The 24,002-nt window shown below is 43.7% G+C and overlaps 1 protein-coding gene across 1 annotated transcript in view; it reads left to right on the top strand.

Annotated features, from left to right (window-relative positions):
• The window catches only part of LOC131197540 (sacsin-like), a 36,883-nt gene extending 12,887 nt beyond the window's left edge, over nt 1-23,996 (top strand). The window contains exons 5-8 of the mRNA XM_058181729.1: nt 671-817; nt 11,179-12,634; nt 13,269-13,357; nt 15,322-23,996. Coding sequence (XP_058037712.1) covers nt 671-817; nt 11,179-12,634; nt 13,269-13,357; nt 15,322-23,996 — 10,367 coding nt within the window. The remainder of the gene's footprint in view (nt 1-670; nt 818-11,178; nt 12,635-13,268; nt 13,358-15,321) is intronic.
• The last annotated feature ends 6 nt before the right edge of the window (nt 23,997-24,002 follow it).

Raw genomic sequence — 24,002 nt, 5'->3', positions numbered from 1 at the left:
TCAATGTTTAGTTGGCAACTAGGAAGCATTCTCTTCAGAGCACAAGCACAATTTTTGCAAAATGGTCAAACATGGCATAGCCTGGAAGCATGGGTTTGTGAAGCAGTAGCAATAGCACTTATTTATATACCGCTTCACAGTGCTTTACAGCCCTCTAAGCAGTTTACAGAGTCAGCCTTTTGCCCCCAACAATATGGGTCCTCATTTTACCCACCTCGGAAGGATGGAAGACTGAGTCAGCTTTGAGCCTGGTAAGATTCGAACTGCCAAATTGCAGGCAGCCGGCAGTCAGCAGAAGTAGCCTGCAATACTGCATTCTAACCACTCACCACCACAGCTCTTAAAAGAGAGTTTTGCTACTCCAGGAGCTGATGTAGTTTCGGGGTGGAGGTGGGGGGGTAGAGCCTTGACTGAATGACAGTTTATGTACTCTTGTGATTGGTTGGAGGGAACATTGACTGGCCTATTGGAATTTCCTGCAGACTTTCAGCATTCAGAGGTTGGTGGAAATGAAGAAGAGGAGTACATGGGGTAGAGGGGCCGGAAGATGGCAAAAGTGGGCTGGGAAAATGACTTTCGGAGGTGAAATGCTACAAAGAATAAACTCCCTTTTATGACCCTCTAATCCCTTACAAAGGAGTATGTTTAAGTCCACGTTTCTCTCTCATAGGACCTGCACTTCTGGCTTACAATAATGGCATTTTCACTGAGGATGATTGGGAGGGGATCAAAAGTCCTGGTATCAGTCATAAGGAAGATGATCCATCTACTGTTGGTAGATTCGGCTTAGGCTTCAATTCTGTCTACCATATTACTGGTGAGTAGCTCTGCGTGGCTTGACTTAGGAGAGAGCAAATATCAAAACCGACAGACATTTCTGAAAACATTCCTTGTGCATAGTTTTTCCTTTGACCGCCATTGCCAAAATTCTGAAATGTTTTGAGAAAATGAAGTTCTGTGCTTGCTTTGTACACAGGAAATCCAGCAAGACACATTCCCAGTATTTTAGATAAGAGAGGAGTTGTTTTTTGTCAAAAGTATCCTCTAATGTTTAGCTTTACGCATTGCCTTAACCATAAGTTAAAACCAAACACTGTGCTGCCTGATTTATCAACTATGGCTTATCATTTATTGATTTGTGCCAATTGTAGCTTACTGTGAATGTAATACCTGTGGTTTAGTGCAGTGGTGAAATCCAAATTTTTTTACTACCGGTTCTGTGGGTGTGGTGGGCATGGCAGGGAAGGATACTGCAAAATCCCCATTCCCACCCCACTTCAGGGGAAGGATACTGCAAAATCCCCATTCCCTCCCCACTCCTGGGAGAAGAATATTGCAAAATCTCCCTTCCCACCCCACTCTGGGGCCAGCCAGAGGCGGTATCTCAGTTCTCTGAACTACTCAAAATTTCTACTACCAGTTTTTCGAACTGCTCAAAATTTCCATGAACAGTTTTCCAGAACCTGTCAGAACCTGCTGGATTTCATCCCTGGCTTAGTGCAATAAGGTTTGTATAGGCCACTAAGCCTTAATGTGATTTGCAAGGTTTGATTTAGCCCAAAGGAATGACTATTAGAACCTAATGTGACATGTGGGCATCCAGTAAAGTGAAGACACTCTTAAACAGTGTTGCTCAACTTGGACAAATTCAAGATGTGTGGATTTCAATTCCCAGAATTCTAGGAGTTGAAGTCCACACATCTTAAAATTGCCAAGGTTGAGAAACACAGCTATAGAATGTGTAGCTAGTCTTATGGAGATTCTCAGTCATTCAGGTCATGGTTGTCCTAAAGGTGATTTTTCAAGAGGCAACTGGACTTTGTGGTTATTCTTTGAAGACGTTTCACTTCTCATCCAAGAAGAGAACTGGGAGGAGAAGCGGAATGTCTTCAAAGAAAAAGCAGAAAGTCCAGTTGCCTCTTGGAAAAACATTTTTGGGACACGGCTGTAGAATGAAATTACACTCTGCTGAATGCATTTGCTCTTTGCTTAGCAACAATCCAATGATGGTTGATCTTTGCCATTCCCTGCTATTTTCAACTTTGTTTTGCACAATTTTTTTTTTTAATTCAAAAAGTTTTACAAAATTCCCCCTTCCCCCTCCCTCCCTTCACAACCCCTCCCCGACTTCCCGGAACGAACAGTTAAAAATAAAACAAACATATGCTAAAAAAATTTCATCCCAACTTAATTATACCCCTACAATCATCAATTCCTAACTTCCCCCAAAAACAATCAAAAATAATGCATCATAATCATTCAAAAACAGTCTGATAACTCTTAGTCTGATATCTGTTTTGAATATAGTCAATCCATTTTTTCCATTCCTTTAAGTATCTTTCTTGCGTATTGTCTTTCAAAAAGGCTGATATCTTCGCCATCTCAGCCAAATTGGCAACCTTCAATATCCATTCTTCTATTGTAGGTACTTCTTTTTTCTTCCAGTATTGTCCTATTAGTAATCTTGCTGCTGTTATTAGATTTAAAATCAATTTAGTCTCAATTACTGTACAATCCGCAATAATTCCCAACAAAAAAAATTGCGGCAGGAACTTTATCTTCTTTTTCAAAACATTTTGTAAAATCCACCAAATTTTTATCCAAAAGGCTTTTATATCCTTACAAGTCCACCAAATGTGAAAATATGTACCGTCATCACAATTACATCTCCAACATTTTGCTTGCATATCTGGATACATACACGATAATTTTTTAGGATCTAAATGCCATCTATAAAACATTTTATAAAAATTTTCCCTCAGATTCTGTGCCTGCGTGAATTTAACATTTCTAACCCAAATTTTTTCCCAAGTTTCCAATAATATTGGCTCCTGAAAATTTTGTGCCCACTTTATCATACAGTCCTTTACCAAGTCCCTTTCAGAATCTATTTCAAGTAACACATTATACAATCTCTTTATATGCTCCTGAGACTGATTTCTAATTTGCTTTACCAAATTTCCCTCGTTCTGCTCTATACCAATTTTCTGATCTTCCTTCCATCTAGCACATAGTTGCTCATATTGAAACCAAGTATAATTTTCTCTTCCTCTTTTAATACGTGCAGAGATTTTAATTGCAAATTACCTCTTTCAGTATACAAAAGATCTTTATATGTAATCATTTCCTGATTCTGTTCTATATTTATATTCTCTATTGTATGTCTAGGACTTGCCCATATAGGAACCTTATAATTTAGTTTATAAGAGTATTTTTTCCAAACACGCAGAAGAGCAGTTCTTAGCACATGATTTTTAAAGGCCTTATCCACTTTTTTGTCATAAATTAAATATGCATGCCATCCATATAGCAAGTCATAACCTTCTATATTCAAAATTCTTTCCTCCGTTAAATTAAACCAATCACTTATTGCAGAGAGAGCAGCTGCTTCATAGTATAATTTAAAATTGGGCATTTTTAAACCTCCCCTTTCCCGAGAATCTTGAATTATTTTCATTTTAACCCTAGCTTTTTTACCTTCCCATATAAATTTGTTAATTCCCTTCTGCCATTCCTCAAGATTCTTATCTTTCTTAATTATTGGTATCATCTGAAAGAGGAATAAAAATCTAGGTAAAACATTCATTTTAATAGCAGCAATTCTCCCCAGCAAAGATAATTGCAATTTTTTCCAAACAATCAACTCCTTCTGAACTTTTTGCCATAAAACCTCATAGTTATTCTTATACAATTTCACATTTGACGATGTAATATAAACCCCTAAGTATTTAACCTTCTTTACAATTTCAAATCCTGTTATTTCCTCTAGTTTTTCTTTCTGTTGTCTGGCCATATGTTTTATTATCACTTTTTGTCTTTTCTGATTTACCTTAAACCCTGAAACCTTCCCATATTGATCAATTATTTCCAACAAAGATTTACTAGAATTTATAGGGTTTGTTAAAGTAAACACCAGGTCATCTGCAAAAGCTCTTAGCTTATATTCATGTTGTCTAACTCTAATTCCCTCTATCTCCTTTACTTCTCGTATTTTATCCAATAATGGTTCTAGAGTTAAAATAAACAATAATGGTGATAAAGGACATCCCTGTCTTGTTCCTTTCGCAATCTTAAAAGGTTCTGTTAAGCTACCATTGATTATAATCTGTGCTGTTTGCTCTCCATAAATTGCCCTAATTATTCTTAAAAAACCATCTCCAAATTGCATCTTTTCTATTAATTTAAATAAAATATCCCAATGCAATCGTTCAAAAGCTTTCTCTGCATCGAGAAAATAAATGCTGCTGGAATAAAAATTTTCTTTTCTAAATACTCCAGTAAATTAACAATCTGCCTAACATTATTCCTCATCTGTCTCCCTTTTATAAATCCAGATTGATCATTATGAATTCTTCGCTGCAGAATCAACATTAATCTATTAGCTATTATTTTAACAAAAATCTTATAATCATTATTTAAAAGTGAGATTGGCCTATAATTCCCAGGTTTAGAACAATCCTGTTCCTCTTTTGGTATCAATGAAATAAAAGAGGTTCTCCATGAGGGGGGAATTCCCCCTCCTAATTGTATCTGATTAAATAATTCCTTAAGTGGACCTAACATCTCATCCTGTAAATTCCTATAATAACTAACTGTGAGCCCATCCGTACCAGGAGTTTTCCCCATTTTTAATTGTTTAATTACCAAAATAATTTCTTCAGAGGGTATAGGCGATTCAATTCATCCGTTTGTTCTAAAGTTAAATTTTAACCTTATATTCCTTCAAATAATTATCAATATCCCTATTCAATATATTATCTTTAAGATATAAATTTGTATACTATTCTAAAAAAGCTTTTTTAATTTTATCCTGTTGATATCTCTCTTTACCTTTATATTCTATTTTTTCTATAGTACGTTGTTTTTGTCTTTTCCTTAAGGTGTATGCTAATCACCTACCAGGTCTATTTGCATTACAAAAAGTATTATGTTTGGCATATTGTATATTTGTTGCCACCTGATCAGCCATTATCCTATTAAATTGATTCTGTAATAACTTTATTGCATCTTTAAGTTTTTGATCATGCAGGTTATGTATTAATAATTGTTGTTTCTTATAAATTTCCTCTTCTAGATACCTACGCTGTCTTTGTTGCTTATTTCTCTGTCTATTATTAATATATATTAATACACCTCTCATAAAAAAAATAAAAAAAAAGCTTTACTGGCATCCCAAACCATTTCTATCGATGTTTCGTTATTCAAATTATAATCAAAAAATTCTTTCATCTGCTTTTTACATTGATTTACATTAACCTGATATCTAAACAAATTTTCATTTAATCTCCAAGTTCTTCTACCTTCTTTTCCATATTGTAATTCCATCCAAACAGGACTATGATCAGAAAAACATCTTGGAAATATCTTAGTTTTCTTCACCCTAAAAAGCAAATCATTAGAAATTAAAATAAAATCAATACGTGAGAAGGATTGATGCCTATCAGAGAAAAAAGTATAGTCTCTTTCCTCCAAATTCCGCAGTCTCCATACATCTCTCAACTCGAAATCTTCTATCATGTCAAAAAAAGATTTAGGCAGCTTTGCATGTGCAGGTATCTTCTTAGAAAAAATTCTCTTGTCCTTTCGTGTATCTATTACTCCATTCCAATCTCCCAATATAATACACGATTTATAATCCCATAGAATCAACTTATTATACAACATTCTATAAAATTTTTCTTGTTGCTGATTGGGTGCATATATACCAAACAAGAGGGTCCTTTTTGTTTCTATTGTAAGTTCAATAGCAATATATCTTCCGTGAATATCTGCCTCTATTAACTTGGCTGGTATATCTTTTCTCAAATAAACCACTATGCCATGTTTTTTCTCCAAAGCTGAAGCAACAAAATGTTTACCTAACTTTGAGTTTATTAAGTACTTTTGATCTGATAGTTTAATATGCATTTCTTGTAAGCAAATTACATCATTTCTAAATTGTTTCAAATAATGAAATATTTTTCTTCTCTTCTGAGCTGAATTCAAACCATTGACATTCCAAGTCAAGATTTTATTTGCCATTACTGGCCTGCTGAAGCTTTTGAGCGATCAGCTGAAGATCGTCCTCCCGTATTTTCGGCCGTGCTCCTCCCACCGCTTCTGTAGCAGAATCCTGAACTTTACTTTGAGTTTGTTGCTCCTTTTCTTTACGCTTAAGGGCTCCCCTCGTCAGTCTTTGTTCTTGTGGTTGTTCCTCAGATGGTAACATCACTGGAATCACCTAAGCTTCCACACCCATTTGAGTCTCTTGAATTCTTTTTTCTATTATTTCTACTTCAAGTTTCAGCACGGTAGAAAGAAAATCTTTGGCCTTAAGCACTGTATCAATACGATATCTCCTTCCTTGATAATACACTGTCAAACCAACTGGAACCTCCCATCTAAATTGAATCTGGTATTTCTTAAGTTCTTGTGTAAAAAATGTAAAGTCCTTTCTATCCCTTAACATCTTGGGAGGAATCTCTTTCAAAACCTTCAGCTCCTGTTCTCCTATTTTCAAGTTTTTCTGAAAAGCAACTTGCAAAATTTGATTCCTCACTGTTCTTTTCAAAAAATAAACCACAATGTCTCTAGGAAGTTTCTTCTGGATTTCTTCTAATCCAGGAATTAACTCTATAAATTTTGTCAATTTGATAAGCAACCTCTTGTGGATCAAGTTCAATAAGTTCAGCCAGAGCTTCTGATAAAAAAATTTTTAAATCTTCCCCTTTCTCCTCATTCAAGCCCCTAATTCTCAGAGCTCCTTCCATCATTCTATACTGCATCACCACCACTTGATCTTCATTTTTGTCCAATTTGATTTGCATTCCCCCCATTCTATTTTCTATTTGCTGATTTGACTGAGCAATTTCTTGCACCTCCTCCTCCACCACCTCCAGTCTTTTTGCCAAACCTTGAAAAGCCATCAAAATATCTTCTCTTATTTTTTTATTATTCTCTTTTATTTCTTCTCTTATTTTCTCATTATTATCCATAATCTCCTTAAACCTTTCTTCAAACACTTTCCCTTGCTCTTTAATCAAATCTTCTAAAGCTGGTTCAGAACCCCTTCTACCCCCAGTCTTAGGTGGTTTAGTAGCCATTTCAGTTTTTAAGAGTCACAAAATATAAGTCTAGAAATTTCTCTTTTCCCCTTTAAGTATAGGAGAGCTCGCTTCACTTCATTAGAATCCACACATAACGTTTCTTATCTTCTTAGTTACATAGGCTGTTTAAAATTCCATTCTTTACTTTCACTCCCTTTCAGGGGCCATCTTAAAGAGTCAGTTGAAACAAAGAAAAAAAAGTTTCTCTTTTTAAAAGGGTAGAAGTCAGGAAATCAAAAATACTTGCAATCCAATAGTTGTTCACTCGTGCTCATTCCGTCTGCTTATAGAGATCCATAAAGATAAGACAATTAGCAGAGATGGACACTTTCTTCTTTTCCTGCTTTTGCAGGAGCGCACTGAAGTCGGAGCTTATGGCAGGATGATTTATGGGACTCGACCCTCAGGGCTCTGTTTAATAAAAAACAAAGCCCCTGGGGAGGTCTACCACTCCCCCGCAGCTCTTATCTCACCCTTTCATCCAGGGAGAGAGATTAAAGCCGGCTTTTCCTGGCTTTTACGATGTTCAGTACGGAGCCCCTTAATTAGGAACTCAGCGAAGAAGGTGGCGCCAACGGAAGCCTGTTTTGCACAATTTTGTCCCACCGCAATCGCTTGACTGTTCTTGGGGTACATTGCCTGGTTATCTGGTCTACAATATTAATATTTCCTGGTGGTCCAAGTATTGATTGGGTACAACACTATTGCGGTCTAAGATAAAGTAAGGTATTAACTACTACTGACTAATAGGGACTGAAATAAGAAAGAAAGAAAGTTTATTTATTTATTTAATCATATTTTTATACCGCCCTATCTCCCAAGGGACTCAGGGCGGTTTACAGCCTATTAAAACACAAATACACAAATATAAATACAAGATAAAACATTAATTAAAAAACTTATTAAATAAGGCCGAATTTAAAATTTATAAATTAAAATAATAAAACCCCATTAAAAACTAAATTAAAATTAAAATCCTAGCCCAGTCCTGCGCAAATAAATAAATGTGTCTTAAGCTCGCGGCGAAAGGTTCGAAGATCGGGAAGTTGACGGAGTCCCGAAGGAAGTTCATTCCAGAGGGTGGGAGCCCCTATAGAGAAGGCCCTTCCCCTGGGTGTCGCCAGTCAGCACTGCCTGGCGGACAGCACCCCAAGGAGTCCCTCCCTGTGAGAGTGCACGGGTCGGTGGGAGGCAGTCGGTGGCAGCAGACGGTCCCGTAAGTAACCCGGCCTTAAGCCATGGAGTGCTTTGAAGATGGTTACCAAAACCTTGAAGCGCACCCGGAAGGCCACAGGTAACCAGTGCAGTCTGCGCAGGAGTGGTGTCACATGGGAGCCACGAGGGGCTCCCTCTATCACCCGCGCAGCCGCATTCTGGACTAGCTGGAGCCTTCGGGTGCTCCTCAAGGGAAGCCCCATATAGAGAGCATTGCAGTAATCCAGGCGAGATGTCACGAGAGCATGAGTGACTGTGCATAGGGCATCCCGGTCTAGGAAGGGGCGCAACTGGCGAACCAAGCGAACCTGGTAAAAAGCTCTGTTGGAGACGGCCGTCAAATGGTCTTCAAAAGACAGCCGTCCATCCAGGAGAACGCCCAAGTTGCGCACCCTTTCCATTGCGGCCAATGACTCCTCCCCAACAGTCAGCCGCAGCTGCAGCTGACTGTACCGGGGTGCCGGCATCCACAGCCACTCTGTCTTGGAGGGATTGAGCTTGAGCCTGTTTCTCCCCATCCAGACCCGTACGGCCTCCAGACACCGGGACAGCACTTCGACAGCTTCGTTGGGGTGGCCCGGTGTGGAAAAGTATAGCTGAGTATCATCAGCGTACAGTTGATACCTCACACCAAAACCACTGATGATCTCACCCAGCAGCTTCATATAGATGTTGAACAGGAGGGGCGAGAGAATCAACCCCTGCCGCACCCCACAAGTGAGGTGTCTCGGGGTCGACCTCTGCCCTCCAGTCAACACTGTCTGTGACTGGTCAGAGAGATAGGAGGAGAACCACCGATAAACGGTGCCTCCCAATCCCTCCAACCAGTGCAGCAGGATACCATGGTCGATGGTATCAAAAGCCGCTGAGAGGTCTAATAGGACCAAGGCAGAGGAATAACCCCTATCCCTGGACCTCCAGAGATCATCAACCAACGCGACCAAAGCCGTCTCCGTGCTGTATCCGGGCTGGAAGCCGGACTGGAATGGGTCTAGATAGACAGTTTCATCCAGGTACTGGGGTAATTGACGTGCCACCACACTCTCTACAACCTTCGCCACAAAGTGAAGGTTAGAGACCGGACGATAGTTACCTAAAACAGCTGGGTCCAGGGAAGGCTTCTTGAGGAGAGGCCTCACCACCGCCTCTTTTAAGGCGGCAGGGAAGACCCCCTCCAGCAAAGAAGCATTAGTAATCCCCCGGAGCCAGCCTTGTGTCACCTCCTGTGTGGCCAGTACCAGCCAAGAGGGGCACGGGTCCAGTAAACATGTGGTGGCATTCAACCTCCCCAATAACCTGTCCATGTCCTCGGGAGCCACAGGGTCAAACTCATCCCAAACAGTCTCAACAAGACAGTTCTCTGACCTCTCACCTGGATCCACCCAATTTTAATCCAGACCATCCCGAAGCTGAACGATTTTATCGTATAGATAACCACTAAACTCCTCAGCACGTCCCTGCAACGGGTCATCCCGCTCCCCCTGTTGAAGGAGAGAGCAAGTCACCCAAAACAGGGTGGCCAGGCGGTTATCTGCCGACGCAATGAGGGAGGAGACGTAGCCACATCTCGCTTCCCTCAATGCCACTACCAATGTCCTGGTATATGACCTAACTAGTGTCCGATCAGCCTCCGAATGACTGGATCTCCAGGAACTCTCTAGGCGTCTTCTCTGGCGTTTCATCTCCCTCAGCCCCTCAGAAAACCAAGGAGCTGATTGAGACCTTCGCCGGGTCAGAGGCCGCAAAGGCATGACATGGTCTAGAGCCCCAGCCACGGCCAGTTCCCAAGCCGCAACTAGTTCTTCAGCTGTGCCGTGGGCCAGACCCTCAGGAAACGGCCCAAGCTCCGTCCGGAACTTCTCCGGGTCCATCAGGCGCCTGGGACGGAACCAACGTATTGGTCCCGTCTCCCTGCGGTGTTGAGTGGCAGTCAGAAAGTCTAGACGAAGGAGAGAGTGATCTGACCATGACAAAGGTTCAATGACTAAATCTCTCAAGTCCAGATCTTTCAACCACTGTCCAGAGATAAAAATCAAGTCCAGCGTGCCACCCCCAATGTGAGTGGGACCATCGACTACTTGAGTCAGTCCAAAGCCGTCATGGAAGCCATGAACTCCCGAGCTGCTGTCGATGACATGCCGGTCGATGGCAGGTTAAAGTCCCCCATAACCATGAGTTTGGGGGTCTCAACCGCCACTCCAGCAAGCACCTCCAGGAGCTCGGGCAGGGCTGCTGTCATGCAGCAAGGAGCCAGGTACGTGACCAGCAAGCCCATCTGACACTTATGACCCCACTTCACAAAGAGGGATTCACAGCCAGCAATCTGAGGTACAGTAATTGAAGTATTTATTTATTTATTTATTTATTTATTTAATCATATTTTTATACCGCCCTATCTCCCGAAGGACTCAGGGCTGTTTACAGCCTGATAAAAACACAAGAATAAATACAAGATAAAAACAGTATTTAAAAAATTTATTGAATCAGGCCAAATTTAAAATTATAATTAAAATAATAAAAAACCCCATTTAAAAGCTAAATTAAAATTAAAATTAAAATTCTAGGCCAGTCCTGCACAGATAAATAGAAGTGTCTTAAGCTCGTGGAGAATGGTTCGAAGGTCAGGAAGTTGGCGGAGTCCTGGGGGAAGTTCGTTCCAGAGGATGGGAGCCCCCACAGAGAAGGCCCTTCCCCTGGGTGTCGCCAGCCGGCACTGCCTGGCGGACGGCACCCTAAGGAGTCCCTCTCTGTGAGAGCGTACGGGTCGGTGGGAGGCAATCGGTGGCAGTAGACGGTCTCGTATGGCTTCCAAACACCGGGAGTAAGAGTGCTCATCTCATGCTTGTGAAGTTAAATTTATTTCCTTCTCATCCTTCAGATTTTCCATCAATTCTCTCTGGTGAGTTTTTGGGAGTGCTGGACACACAGCAAACGGCATTGGAGGAAGGAGGTCAGCTGTGGAGTATAGAGGAATGGGAGGAGGCATCTGATCAATTCCAGCCATTCTGGGCAACACTAGAATCCCTTGGGAAACCTTGCCCTGCAGCCAAGGGCTACTTCTCTGGCACCATCTTTCGCTTCCCTATTCGACAGAGCCCTTCCAAGATCTCAGACAACATCTACAGTCCACAACGGGTGCAGGAACTTCTGCGCTCGTTCTTAAATGATGCCCCCATTAGCCTGCTGTTTCTCAGGAACATCCAGAAACTGACCCTGGGCTTTGTTGGGTCCGATGGTGCCATCTGTGAGCTGCTAAATGCTGATATCTCAACTTGTCCATATTGTGAGTCAAATGCTATTCAAGGCATGATAAAACCTACCAAAGCATCTCTGAACCATGGTAGCAATAGGAGTATCTCGGAAATATTTGCTGATTATAGTCTTGGCGCCACATTGGAGACCAATGCTTGCATCAAAACACTTGCTTTACAAGGTATTGGGGTTGCTAAAGCCGCCAGCTGTGAATGGCTCATATTGTCAGCAGAAGCAAAAGAAGTTGCTCTCCCAGGATTGTGGGACCTGGCTGAGAAGGTGAGATCCAGACCAGCATTATCCTTGGCCTACTGTTTGCAAGACAAATGTGCTGGGCGCCTTAGCTGCGTCTTGCCTCTCCCAGCCACTGAGGAAAATGTCACTGGATTGCCACTGCACATCAGTGCTCCCTTTCAACTCACCGATGACAGGAGGCATGTGCAATGGTCTGAGGAGGGGTCCCAGGCACGAGGGGCTGAAGGCCGCTGGAACCACATATTGATGGAAGAGATACTGCCTGTTGCTTATTGCCAAATGGTTGTGCTGGCCTCCTCCTGTCCTGGTGACCCATATGGGGCATGGCCAGACCCAACTCATAGCCAACAACTCCGGTACAAGCCTTTAGTAACTGAAATATGCCAGAGGTTAAGGAACATGAAACTCTTGGTGAGGGTTGGAGAGGGGGACCTTCGCTTGCTCCATCCTTCTGAAGCCATCCTTTTGCCAAAGCCCGTCTTGGATAAGCCTATAGGTATGGTGCTGGAGAAGGCCCTCCTTTTGGCAGGATCACCACTGGCAACTGCCCCTCCTCACGTGCGTCAAGCCTTGGTATTGGGTGCAAAAGATGGGACAGTAGTGCAGGAGGCCACAGCCAAGTTTGTGGGAGGGGCTCTGCAACATGCTGCCAAAATCTGGAATTGTCTCACAGAGTCTGAGAAAAGGTTGTTACTGGAATATTTGGTTGAAGATGGATGTTACCTGGAACTGAAGGATCTGCCCCTACTTCCAACAGCCAGTGGGCACTACACCTGCTTTGGAGAGGCCGGAGAGATTGTATTTGTTGAGAATCCTAACTTTCCCAGGTGAGCAGCCTCTCCTCCCTTCCACCCACCCCCAATAGTCTAATTTTGTCTTCCCATTCTTTCTCCTTCAGCACACTGTACCTCCTGATTTGATTATCTGAATCAAGTCAGACTTGAACTCCTGTCAAGAAAGAAATTCAAAATGCTTTACCCATAAAGGGAAAAGGAACTTTACTGATTTGTTCCAGAGTAGCTGAAGTTCAGTGTCAACAGATGCATTTAGAAATGTCACACTCTAAACTTCTAGTGAACGTACTTTCCTAAAATACCTTGTGTTGTGAGCAAAGAAAATTAAATGGAAACCTGTGTCACTTTTTAATTTGTAAGTATACTGCTGGCCCCAAATAGAAAAGGTAGCATATGAAGAATGGCAGCTGGCTTGTAGAAAATGGAAAATGCAGTTGTTTGTTTAGAAAATGATGGTAGATAACATCCAGGGTAACAGACATTATCCAAGGTTGCAGCAGCTAGAGTTTCAAGGATTAACTTTGTCGATTTGGTAAATAAACCAGACTGCCTTAATGTTAGATGGGCCTGTATAGTATTTACAACCTTAAAATATATACAGTAAGACCCATTTTCTTGACCTTCTTGGTAGCTTGTAGTTTATGGAATCTTTCTTTTGGTTTTGCAGAATTCTTTTGCCTTGTTTGGCCAATCAGTTTCTTCCCAAAGATCTAAATCCTGTGCTGCTGAAGCATTTGCAAGCAATTGCCAAAAAAGGTAAGTTGTTATCTTTCCCATATGTGAGCACCTCAGACACAGGAGTGTAATGGGCTGTGAGAATAACCTTGCGGAACAGAAAGAAAAGAGCCTCAAGTAAAACAATAGTAGTGTTGTCTTGGTTTGTGGCTCATGTTCCTCAAGGTAATTGTTACATCCTATTAGAGTGGTTGGGTTCAGACTTATCCAGTTGATAGCAGCTCTCACCATTTCAGTGGGATTTTGATTGTAGAGGATGGAGTTAATTGAATACACCTGAAGAATAATATGAACGGGTCTTAACAGGTACATGTGGACACAGCAGCCAGTTGCCCTCTGAGATCAGACAGACTAATAGATACCGTCCCCTAGATTCTTCTAGGGCAGTGATGGCTTACCATGTTGTTCTTGCGTGTGCACCCATAATGCTTTGCACACACGTTCTCCCATGCCCACCCATGCATATGTGAGCGACCCCCTCACTCCCCCCACCCCTGTGCATACACACACAACCCCCATCCTACCCCTGCCCCCACGCATGCACACATGACCCCCCCACATGCACACATGTGCAACCACCCGTGCATGCTCCATTCCCCTGCGCATGCGAATGCATCTTCTGCATGCGCCCCCACATGCGTGGCAGAGACCCAAAAACCAGCTGGCTGGCGGGAGGCAATCTGGATTCTCATTTTACCTACCTTATAAAGGATGGAAGGCTGAGTCAACCTTGGGCCTGGTGGGACTAGAACCTGCAGTAATTGCAGGCAGCTGCTGTTAATAACAGACTGCATTAGCAGTCTGAGCCACATTCTGTGCTATTCACATTCCAACAGCACATCCACGTTCTCTTATTAGAATTCTCCTCCTCCTCCTCATTTTAGCCATTGTATATCCACTGCAGGATGAAGGCCTCTTCTGCAAGTTTCCAACCAATATGAACCTGGGCTTTCTTTTGCCAATTGGACCTGCAATACTTGCTGATGTCTTAGCACGCTCTGTCTTTGGGCAGGTCTTCCCGCTGCCATGTGTAGTTGCCCTAAGGCCTCGGGGAATGAGGGCCGTTTTTGAGGTTGTTTTGGCAGTTGGAAGAAATAAGCCATAATCTGCCGCACTGGTCCAATGTGGGTTGGCAGATGTGATCAGTATTAGTCTGGGGTATCCATCATGGCTTGTTCGCCTTGGGAAACCCTTCTGGACACCTACATGTCCAATGACATAGCCCACGCATTCTATGATCAGGGCCTTGATGAGGCAAAAAGGCTTGTGTGGATGAATGAAATTATGGGCTTGTTAGAATCAGCAGCAGCAATTAGCTGGAAAAACAGTGTGATATCTATAGAATATAATATTTGTAGCTCAGGGTTGAAGTTGAACTGTGGGTTTTTAGTGCTAAGGGGTCCTTGGGGCACTGAAGATGTTACCTAGTTGGGTAATGAGATGTCTGCGAAAAAACAATCATGTTCAAAAACCCCCAAGGACCCCACAATAGTGTGATCTCAGACCATTCACGGACCTCTGCAATATAGCCTTCAGTACAAACCAAGAATACTTCTGTAGCTATTTAGGTCCAGCTGAGATGTCTCAAAGGTGCTTTTTCAAAAGGCAACTGGACTTTGTTTTCTCCTTGAGGAAGATGTTTCGCTTTTTATCCAAGAAGCTCATCAGTTCTGATTGGATTGGGGATGGAGAGAGGAAGGAAGGATTAATTCTGGGGGGGGGAAAAAACCCTAACCAGTCAGAACTATTGTAATTCTGATGTCAGAACGAATCCTTCCATCTTCCCCACCATCCAGGCAGAACTGATAAAACTTCTTGAAGGAGAGGCAAAATTTCTTCAAGGAAAAAACAAAGTCCAGTTGTCTTTTGGGAAAGCACCTTTGAGACAACCGTGACCTTGGATGACTAAGAATCGCCATAGGCATCCCCCAACAGAGATGCACAAACATTGGTATTTGATCCTTGTGTCTTTCTTGTCTCTCTAGGGTTATTCAAAAATCTGATCCCCTTGAATCAAGCCATCATTGAGAAGAATCTTCCTAGAGCTCTCCCGAGAGATTGGGTGAGCAGCAAATCTGTTCCTGTTGTTTGGAGGCCCAGTGAGCACCTTGGCGAACCTCCCCTTGAGTGGCTTCCTGCTTTCTGGACTTTCCTGACATGCCATGCTTCTTCCCTGGAGCCCTTCGAGGGATGCCCCATAATACCACTGACTCCTCTGCACAGTTCTCTCAATGGCATTCAATTGGCTCGGCTTTTGCCTCACCCCACCCTCATATTCCAGAGTCATAATGGGCGATGCTTGCCAAATGCAGTGGCTAGAATTTTGGAACGGTTGGGCTGCACCGTGATCCAGAACTGGGACTCCAGTTGGTCCCACCACCAGCTGAAGGAATATGTTCTAGAACCCACACCTAGCAATGTCCTGCAAGCTTTTGTCCATCTGGAGTTAGATGTAAAAAATCAACTGACATTTTTGTCGGCCTGCCAGATTGAAAGTTTGAGCACTTTTCTCTCTAGGGCTGCCTCATTTTCTCAAAAAGATATCGGAGTCCTCATTAATTTGCCACTGTTTTTCAAGATGCCTTCTCTTCTTCCCCCTTCCAAGCCAGGCTTGGTATCAGCCCAGAGTTATTTGGCTTTAGAAAAGACTTTGGTTCCACCAGTGCCTACACATCTCTTGACCCCAGAGCCCGTGCTTTTGTGTCGCAATGAAGCTGAACGAAACTTGCTTCTCAAAATCCGTGGAAAGCTTCTGGGGACGCCAGATCTGTGCCTGCTGTGTGTCCGAGCAATGAAGAAGGGGCTCTATGCCAGTCGGGCTGAGGATGCCAAGCAATTCATGTTGTGGTTACTGCACAATGGAGACACACTCTTTAGCCAGAACCAAGAACTACAAGCTTTGTGCTCTGATCTTCCATTTGTGGATTGCGGATCGACAGAATTGCTCCGTCCCTGTCATCTCTACGACCCAGAGAACCGCACATTGCTGGCTTTATTAAGACCCAGCCACTTTCCCCAAGGGCCCTTTCAGGAGCAAGCAGTGCTGCGAATCCTTCGTATGCTGGATCTGAAATCAGATCTTAGTGCTGTCTCTCCAGCAGATGCAATAACTGCTGCAAGGGAAGTGAATGAAAGTGAAACGGCAACCGCCAAGGCCAAATCACAGGCCCTAATCCGGGTTTGCAATGAGAGTCCTCTATTGTCACGCTTCTCTCCTAAAATGCTGAAGCAGCTGAGGTCCCTGCCTTGGGTCCCTGCCATCAATTCCTCTAAATGTGGGCCAGCTGGAGTCTTCCTAGCACCTGAATCAATTCGCTCGGAGAGGTATGCGGCTCTTGTAGGACAGGTCATGGGACTGACAAATGCTTTTTGGTCCCATGCTGCAGAAAAATTGGGCCTGGAATGCTCACCACCTCCAGAAAAGGTGATGGAAAACTTAGCTGACCTGGTACAAGCCTATTGCTCTGAAGAGACTCCCCTGATAACTGCAAAGTTGTGTAGCATCTATCAACATATGGAACAGCATCTCTTTGATTTCCAGCATCCACCTGCATGCCCTTCTGTGTGGAATGGGAACGGCTTCTCGTGGCCAGCAGACGTGGTACTTTCCTTTCCTAACGATTTGGACTTTGCACTCCTGATGCCAAAAGTTCCTCTGGCTTTCCAACAATACAAGCAGCTTTTTGCAAAATGGGGTGTCCAGCAGTCACCCAGTGAGGAAGATGTAGACCAGGCTCTTCGTAAGTTGGCACAAAAAATCAATGCCAGACCAAAAGGGGGCACGCAGTCTGAATTACTCCTCTTCATCACTGCCTTGGACTGGCTTAGCAATCAAAATTACCACGGGGGAGAGGAAATGCTTATACCCGTGCAAATCAAAGATTTGGTTGGTTTTGCTCTTCGCCCTGCCAGTTCACCACTGTATTGTGACATGGATCGGACCCGTCTTTCTGATTTGGATGGAGACCTACCCATTTTGGTGCATGAAGCTGTTTCATCTGCCACAGCTGCTTTCTTTGGGGTGGAGATGCTGAGTACCAAGTTGTCAGGCTTAGAACTGTTTGAGGCTTGGGGGCCTTCAGAGCCCATCACTCGCCGGATCCGTAACATCCTTCGGGAATACAGCCAGGATGCTGATGTGTTTCAGGAACTGCTGCAAAATGCCGAAGATGCTGGTGCTCAGACTTGTCGCTTCTTAATAGACCTCCGGCAGCATAACACTACTAAAGGACTTCTGGATCCTGGCATGGCTGCCTGCCAAGGCCCAGCCCTTTGGGCCCAGAACGATGCACTGTTTACTGAGGCAGATTTCTCAAACATTACCCAACTAGGTGCAGCCACCAAGGAGCACCAGGAGGACAAGATCGGTCGCTTTGGCCTAGGTTTCTGCACTGTCTACCACATGACTGATGTGCCTTTTCTTCTCAGTGGTCACACCGTCCTCATCTTTGATCCCAATATCACCCATCTACAAAAACATATCCGTGGTTCAGCCCGGCCAGGCATCCGTTTGAATTTAACCTCCACAGTCGCCTCTTCGTTTCCAGAGCAATTTCAGCCCTTCAGAGGGATCTTTGGATGTCGAATTGGGAAGAAATACCAAGGCACTCTGATCCGTTTGCCTTTCCGTACCGAACAGGAGGCCAAAGAATCTCAGATCTGCTCTGAGCCATTTGGACGCAGCCGGGTCAAAGGACTAGAAACGGGTTTCCAAGAGATGTCCCAGTACCTGCTGATTTTCCTACACAATGTGCAGGAGGTATCACTCTCCTGCCTTGCACATGGTTCCAGTTCTCCAGAAGTTGCCCAGCCACTGGCAACAGTAAGCAGAGAAGTACTGAATGATGAGATGGGCTTTCCCCTTATACGGCTGAGAACAACATGGCAGTCAACTGTGGATATCCACCATTTTCTGCTCCATTCATGCTCAGCTGATGGAGAAGCCAAGGAACTATTCAGAAAAGAAAAGAAAAAGGATATCCATTTCTTGCCTCCTTCTGCTAGGGTGGCCTTGCCACTCAGGCCTAGTACCACCATTGGACGATGGCTCCCAGATATAAGTGGTTTTAAAGGCCGTGCCTTTTGCTTCTTACCTCTTCCCATTGAATCAGGTCTCCCACTGCATCTCACAGCCCCCTTCGCCGTGCTTAGCAATCGCAAAGGACTCTGGGAAACTACAGAAAAGGGCCAGTGGAATATAGCACTGCTACGAGATTCAGTGACAGCTGCATGGCTTGGGGCACTAACTCAGCTCCGAGACATGTACAAACAAGAACTGCTGGAGGACTATGAGTATTATGATTTTTGGCCTGATGTATACAGTATTAAGTATCCTTTCACTGAAGCAGCCAAAGCCTTCTATCAAGCATTAATCGATGGAGTAGATGGGGAGCAGCCAGTTCTCTTCTCTGATGGACAAAAATGGCGCCCACTTAATCATGCTTGCATTTTGGATGATGATATCATTTGTGAGACGCAACTGAATTCTATAGCAGTCAGAGCCTTCTCGTTACTCTTACCAGAACCACAGATTGCAGTTTCTCTTCCAGAGAAAGTTAAATTGAGCTTCAAAACCTACACCTCGAGAAACAGCTCAATACTAAACACTTACAATTGGGCACGGTTCCTTCAGGAGCTTGTTTTACCCAATCTTGCTAAGCTTGCGGTGCCTGATCGTAATGCCCTGATTCTTCGTGCCCTAGATATGAACGATGGCAGAGTGAACGAGCACCTGAAATCCCTGCCTTGCATTCCTACTACTCCAAATGAAACGCTGAAAGCTATTAAAGAACTTATACACCCGTGGGGGCGTGTTGCCCCTCTCTACAGTCCTGATGATGGCTGCTTTCCTATGGGTGAAAAGTTTCTGAAGCCCGAGAGGCTGTTGCGCTTGGAATATCTTGGCATGACCAAAGATTGGGTGGCAATGGAAGAACTGATAAGCCGAGCCCGAACTGTGGAAGCTTTGTGGCATCAGAACCCCGTCAAAGCATGCCAGAGAGTGTGCTGTATCTTGGATCTCCTTGACGGCCATCTCCAGGAAAGTTCCAGAAATACTACCCAGGTTTTGTTTAGAGATATTCCCTTTTTGCCGGCAGTGCTTCCTGGGAATATGCGTAAAATCTGCTGTCCCGGTGAGATTTATCACCACAAGCTGTATTCCTTGGTACATTTGATTGAACCGATCCTAGACAAGGAAGCTCTTGGAGAAAGGTCGAAGCTCTCTGAGGAAATAATGGAATTCCTAGGAGTGAAATGCAAACCACCCGTAAGTACAGTGCTAGAGCAACTGGAGAGAGCATCCTTTTGTTCCAATGCTCTCTCCAAGAAAAAGCTGGCTAAGATGGTACAAAATTGTTATGCTTTTCTGAATGATGCCGTCCAGAACAATCAAAGTAGGGTAGAGGTGAAACACAGAGCACAGATGTTCCCCTTCATCCTGGTCAGTGCTGACTTTGTGCCAGTGTCTAAAGTGGCTCACAATCTAGCTTTTGACGCTACTCCACACCTCTTCAAATTGCCTGAGGAGTACCAGCAACAAAAGGATCTGTGGAAGTGTATTGGTCTGCGTGACATATTTACCTTGGATGATTATGCTTCTGTCCTGGAAACCCTGGCTGAAGATGCAGCTGAACGGCCTCTTTCTGAGGAACAACTAACAATTGTACTTAGGTTGATAAATATAGGACTTGCTGGAGTTTTGCCAGAAAATCAGCTACCGGATTCTTACTTGTCCCAGAAAATATTTTTCCCAGACCAGGACAAAGTCCTAAGACAATTGCCTAAGCTGCTTTTTGATGATACTCCATGGCTCCCACGTGAGAGTGGAACACCGTTCTGCCATAGTATGATTCCACGAGAAATTGCTGTGCGCTGCCGCATATTGACCACAAAACACCGGATCCTGTCCCAGCTGCGGATCCGTAAACCTTCTGCTTGGGGCACAGATTTTGGAGCTAAGGAAGACCTGTGTACCCGCTTGTCTAACATCCTCCGGGAGTATTCTTCTTCACAGGATGTGCTGAAGGAGCTGCTGCAGAACGCTGATGATGCTGGTGCAAGCGAAATCCATTTCCTTTGGGATCGCCGCCAGCATCCAACAAAGCGTGTCTTCAGCGATGAGTGGAAGTCCCTTCAAGGCCCAGCCCTCTGCATCTATAACAACCGGACCTTCCAAATGAGCGATATTGAGGGGATCCAGCGCTTAGGCTGTGGCGGCAAAGAAGGAAGACGGGAAGCTGTAGGAAAATATGGTCTGGGATTCAACACTGTTTTCCATTTGACAGACTGCCCTGCGTTTGTCACAGGGGACAGAACACTATGTGTCTTTGACCCCACATTGCGTTACCTCACAGAATCCGATGAGGTCTCAGCTGGTGCACAATACAACCTCACAAAAAAGTTCAGAGATGCCTTTTTGGATGTTTATAACACCTTTTTGCCTGATATGTTTAAGTTGAAACAGGGCACACTTTTCCGTTTGCCCCTGCGTACACCTGCAGGGGCGGCCACCTCTCGTATTTGCCAGAATTTGGTGTCTGAGACAGATATGGAGAATATGTTGGAGGCTCTTAAAGAAGATGCAGAATGCCTCATGATGTTCCTCAATCACATTCGCAGTGTAACTTTCTCTGTTATAGGTGAGAAAGATAGGAGACCCAAAGTGTTGTTGCGGGTTGAAACTGAAGGAGGGGAGCCTGGAAGGCTCGAGTACCAGAAACATCTGCAATTGGCAGCTGCAGCAGGAGGCCTGGAGATGAGCAAACCAGTAACCGTATTCTACAAAATGAAGATCAGCACTAATCTCTCGTGTGATCCCAGCATCTGGTGGGTTGGAAGGCAAATTGGAATGGACAGCACAGAGACCATAGAGAGCATGCTACTGCCATATGGTGGTGTGGCTGCTTGTGTTAATCGACAAGCGTGTGGGAGGGCTTTCTGCACATTGCCTCTGCCAGGAAGGACAGGCCTTCCCATCCATGTCAATGGGAACTTCGCTGTTGATTCGGCTCGGCGTGACTTGCGGAAGGACAGCAGTGAAGGGGATGTTAGTTCAACCTGGAATAGGTTACTCATGCAGTTTCTGCTGGCCCCTTTATATGGTCAGTTACTTAAAAACCTGTGCCAGTCACTGGGGAGTGAGCCATTGAAATTCCACACACTGAAGGCATGTCATGATCATCTTGATAGGAAGTATTTGCAATATTTCCCAACTGTGACCAAGGATGTACCCCCTGTTTGGCAGCAGCTAGTCACCCATCTGTATAAACTGATTCATAAAGACCAGCTTCCATTGTTGCCAGTCTATCAGAAAAATGTTAATTACAAAAATGGACAAAGAATTGAAACAATAATTGTGTATTGGAGTGTACCCAAAGAAGAGGATCCCACCAGAGGCCCCTATTTCCTGGAGAATACAATAGAGAATTTACTTCTTGAGCGCACTCTTCAGGAGCTGGGTATGAGCTTGGTCCCTGCCTTTCAACAGCTACAAGAGATACATAAGCAATTTGTCACGGCAGAAATTGATGTAGTGACTCTCAATTCTCCTTCCCTCTGTCATTTTTTGAAAAGTCTGCTCACCTTCTTACCATGCTCCCTAAATCAGACTCCTCTAAAGAATCTTTCCAATTGCTTAGCTCTCCTAACCTTTTCTCTTAGTGGATTGAGTTCTGATGATGTGAGTTGCGTGGAAGGGCTTCCATTACTGGTGACCAGTGATAAAATACTGAGATGTTTCAGCCAACAAGAACCTGTTTATCAGAATATCGGTGCTTCTAAGCTTTTCCCGCATCATCAGCACTGCTTTTCTGCCTTTGTAAACCAGCTTCTATTAAAAATGGGGTTCCTGAAGGATTTTACTATAGATGAATCTCTGGCTTACATCCAGGAGATGCTGACACTGGATAGCTGGGACAATGATCGCAAACGCCAGAGGAGCTGGTTAGGGGAAGTGTGGACGTTCTTTGAAAATCAAATCTGTGGGTCAGAGGATAAGGAAGAACTGAAGCAGTTATTTGCAGATTTCATTGCCCTCTTCAGAGGATGCACTCTGCTCCCTGTCTGTGGTTCCAATGAGTGGATTCCTCTTGAATCCCTTGGTATGTTGATACCTAATAACTTAAGCTCAGTTTGTGAAATTCTTGATAAGCTGGGCTTTGCCAGATTAGATGATTCCCTGCTGCCTCCAAAGCTGTTTAAACGCTGCATCGAGTCACAGCTGCTGAAGATCGAAGACCCTGTAATAGTACTAAAACAATTGTCTACCCATAGTAGTCTATACTGGAATAAACTCAACCCATTGGATTATTATTTCCTCTTAAAGTTTCTCTGTAAGGATCTGGAAAAGTGGAAAAATCAAGCATTATTAGGGAAACTGAAAGCTTTGCCTGTATTTGAGACATATCAAGGAAAATTTGTATCATTAGTTTCATATGAAAAAGTGTATCGCCTGGTATCCAAAAATCCAAAGCTCTGTGAGAACTTTACGGAATTTTATGATTTGGATGCAAGGACTGTTTTACTGAAGGACACCTATCCGAATGAAAGGATGAGCGAGTGCTTGGATATTGGAGAAATGAATGACTTGCAACAGTTTGTGTTGCTTTTGCCTAGGGTACCCAGTCTTCCTGAAGCCCAAGTACTGGAAGCCTTGAAGTTGCTGTTCAGCATCCAATCACAATATGATGAAGAGTACGAGACTCAGAAAGCAGTTGTGCTGTCAGCATTCAGGTCTTTTGCCTTCATTCGGGATGAGGAGAATGTGCTGCGTCATGTATCATATTTCTATCAGGATAACGTCATTTTTCAAGAGTTGGGATTGGGCGCTCGATTTGTACCAAAGAGATTCTATGATTCAATGCGTCCAATCAGAAAGCTGGAAGTGTTGTTTTTTTTATTGGACCTGGGCTTGCAGAAAGTGATTTCTGAAGAAGACTTTTTGAAATATGCTGCCCAGATTGAAAAAGAGGCATTCAGCAACGGTGCCACTTCTGAAAATGTCCGGAAAAAAAGTAAAGCACTCTTGGAATACCTGTTTTCCAGAGCAAAAGATGAACCATCTGATTCCTTCCTGGCAAAATTGTCCAAGATCCGTTTCCTTGTACCGCGTGTCATACTTGATAAACTGTGTAGCCTTCATTTGCCATACGCTCCTTGCAACGCTCCAGTGGCACCCCAAGGTTCTTTGTACTGTTCAAAAAGTGTTGAACTCTTTTGGACTTCAGCAGTTACTTTCTCTTTTAATAGCTATATAGGGGAAGAAGGTAGGGCTGTTTTCACAAAACTTGGTGTGATACGCACATTACCTACCGAAGTGGTGTTGAAAAATTTGAGCAATGTATGTCAAGTGACCTGTGATACCCTAGAAAATAAGAACACTCGGGCAGAAGTTCTAAAACACATGTACAAATTCCTCTCAGAAGAGAAAGAAATAGATGGGGATTCCCTTAGAGGACTTCCTGTGATACTGACGGATGATAATGAAGTAGTTGAGGCAGAGTACGTGGTGGTCCACTTGCAGCACTCGAGTGACTTTCGGCCATACCTCTACATGCTGCCATCCAAGTTAGGGGCGTATATAGATGTCTTTGAGAAGTTTGGAGTGCAAACTGAGGCAACCATCTATCATTATGCCAGTGTTCTGGCCAGGATCCAATAAGAGACT

Source organism: Ahaetulla prasina, chromosome 4 (genome assembly GCF_028640845.1).
Source record: "Ahaetulla prasina isolate Xishuangbanna chromosome 4, ASM2864084v1, whole genome shotgun sequence".
Lineage (NCBI taxonomy): Eukaryota > Metazoa > Chordata > Lepidosauria > Squamata > Colubridae > Ahaetulla > Ahaetulla prasina.
This window is presented reverse-complemented; position numbering and strand designations above follow the sequence as displayed.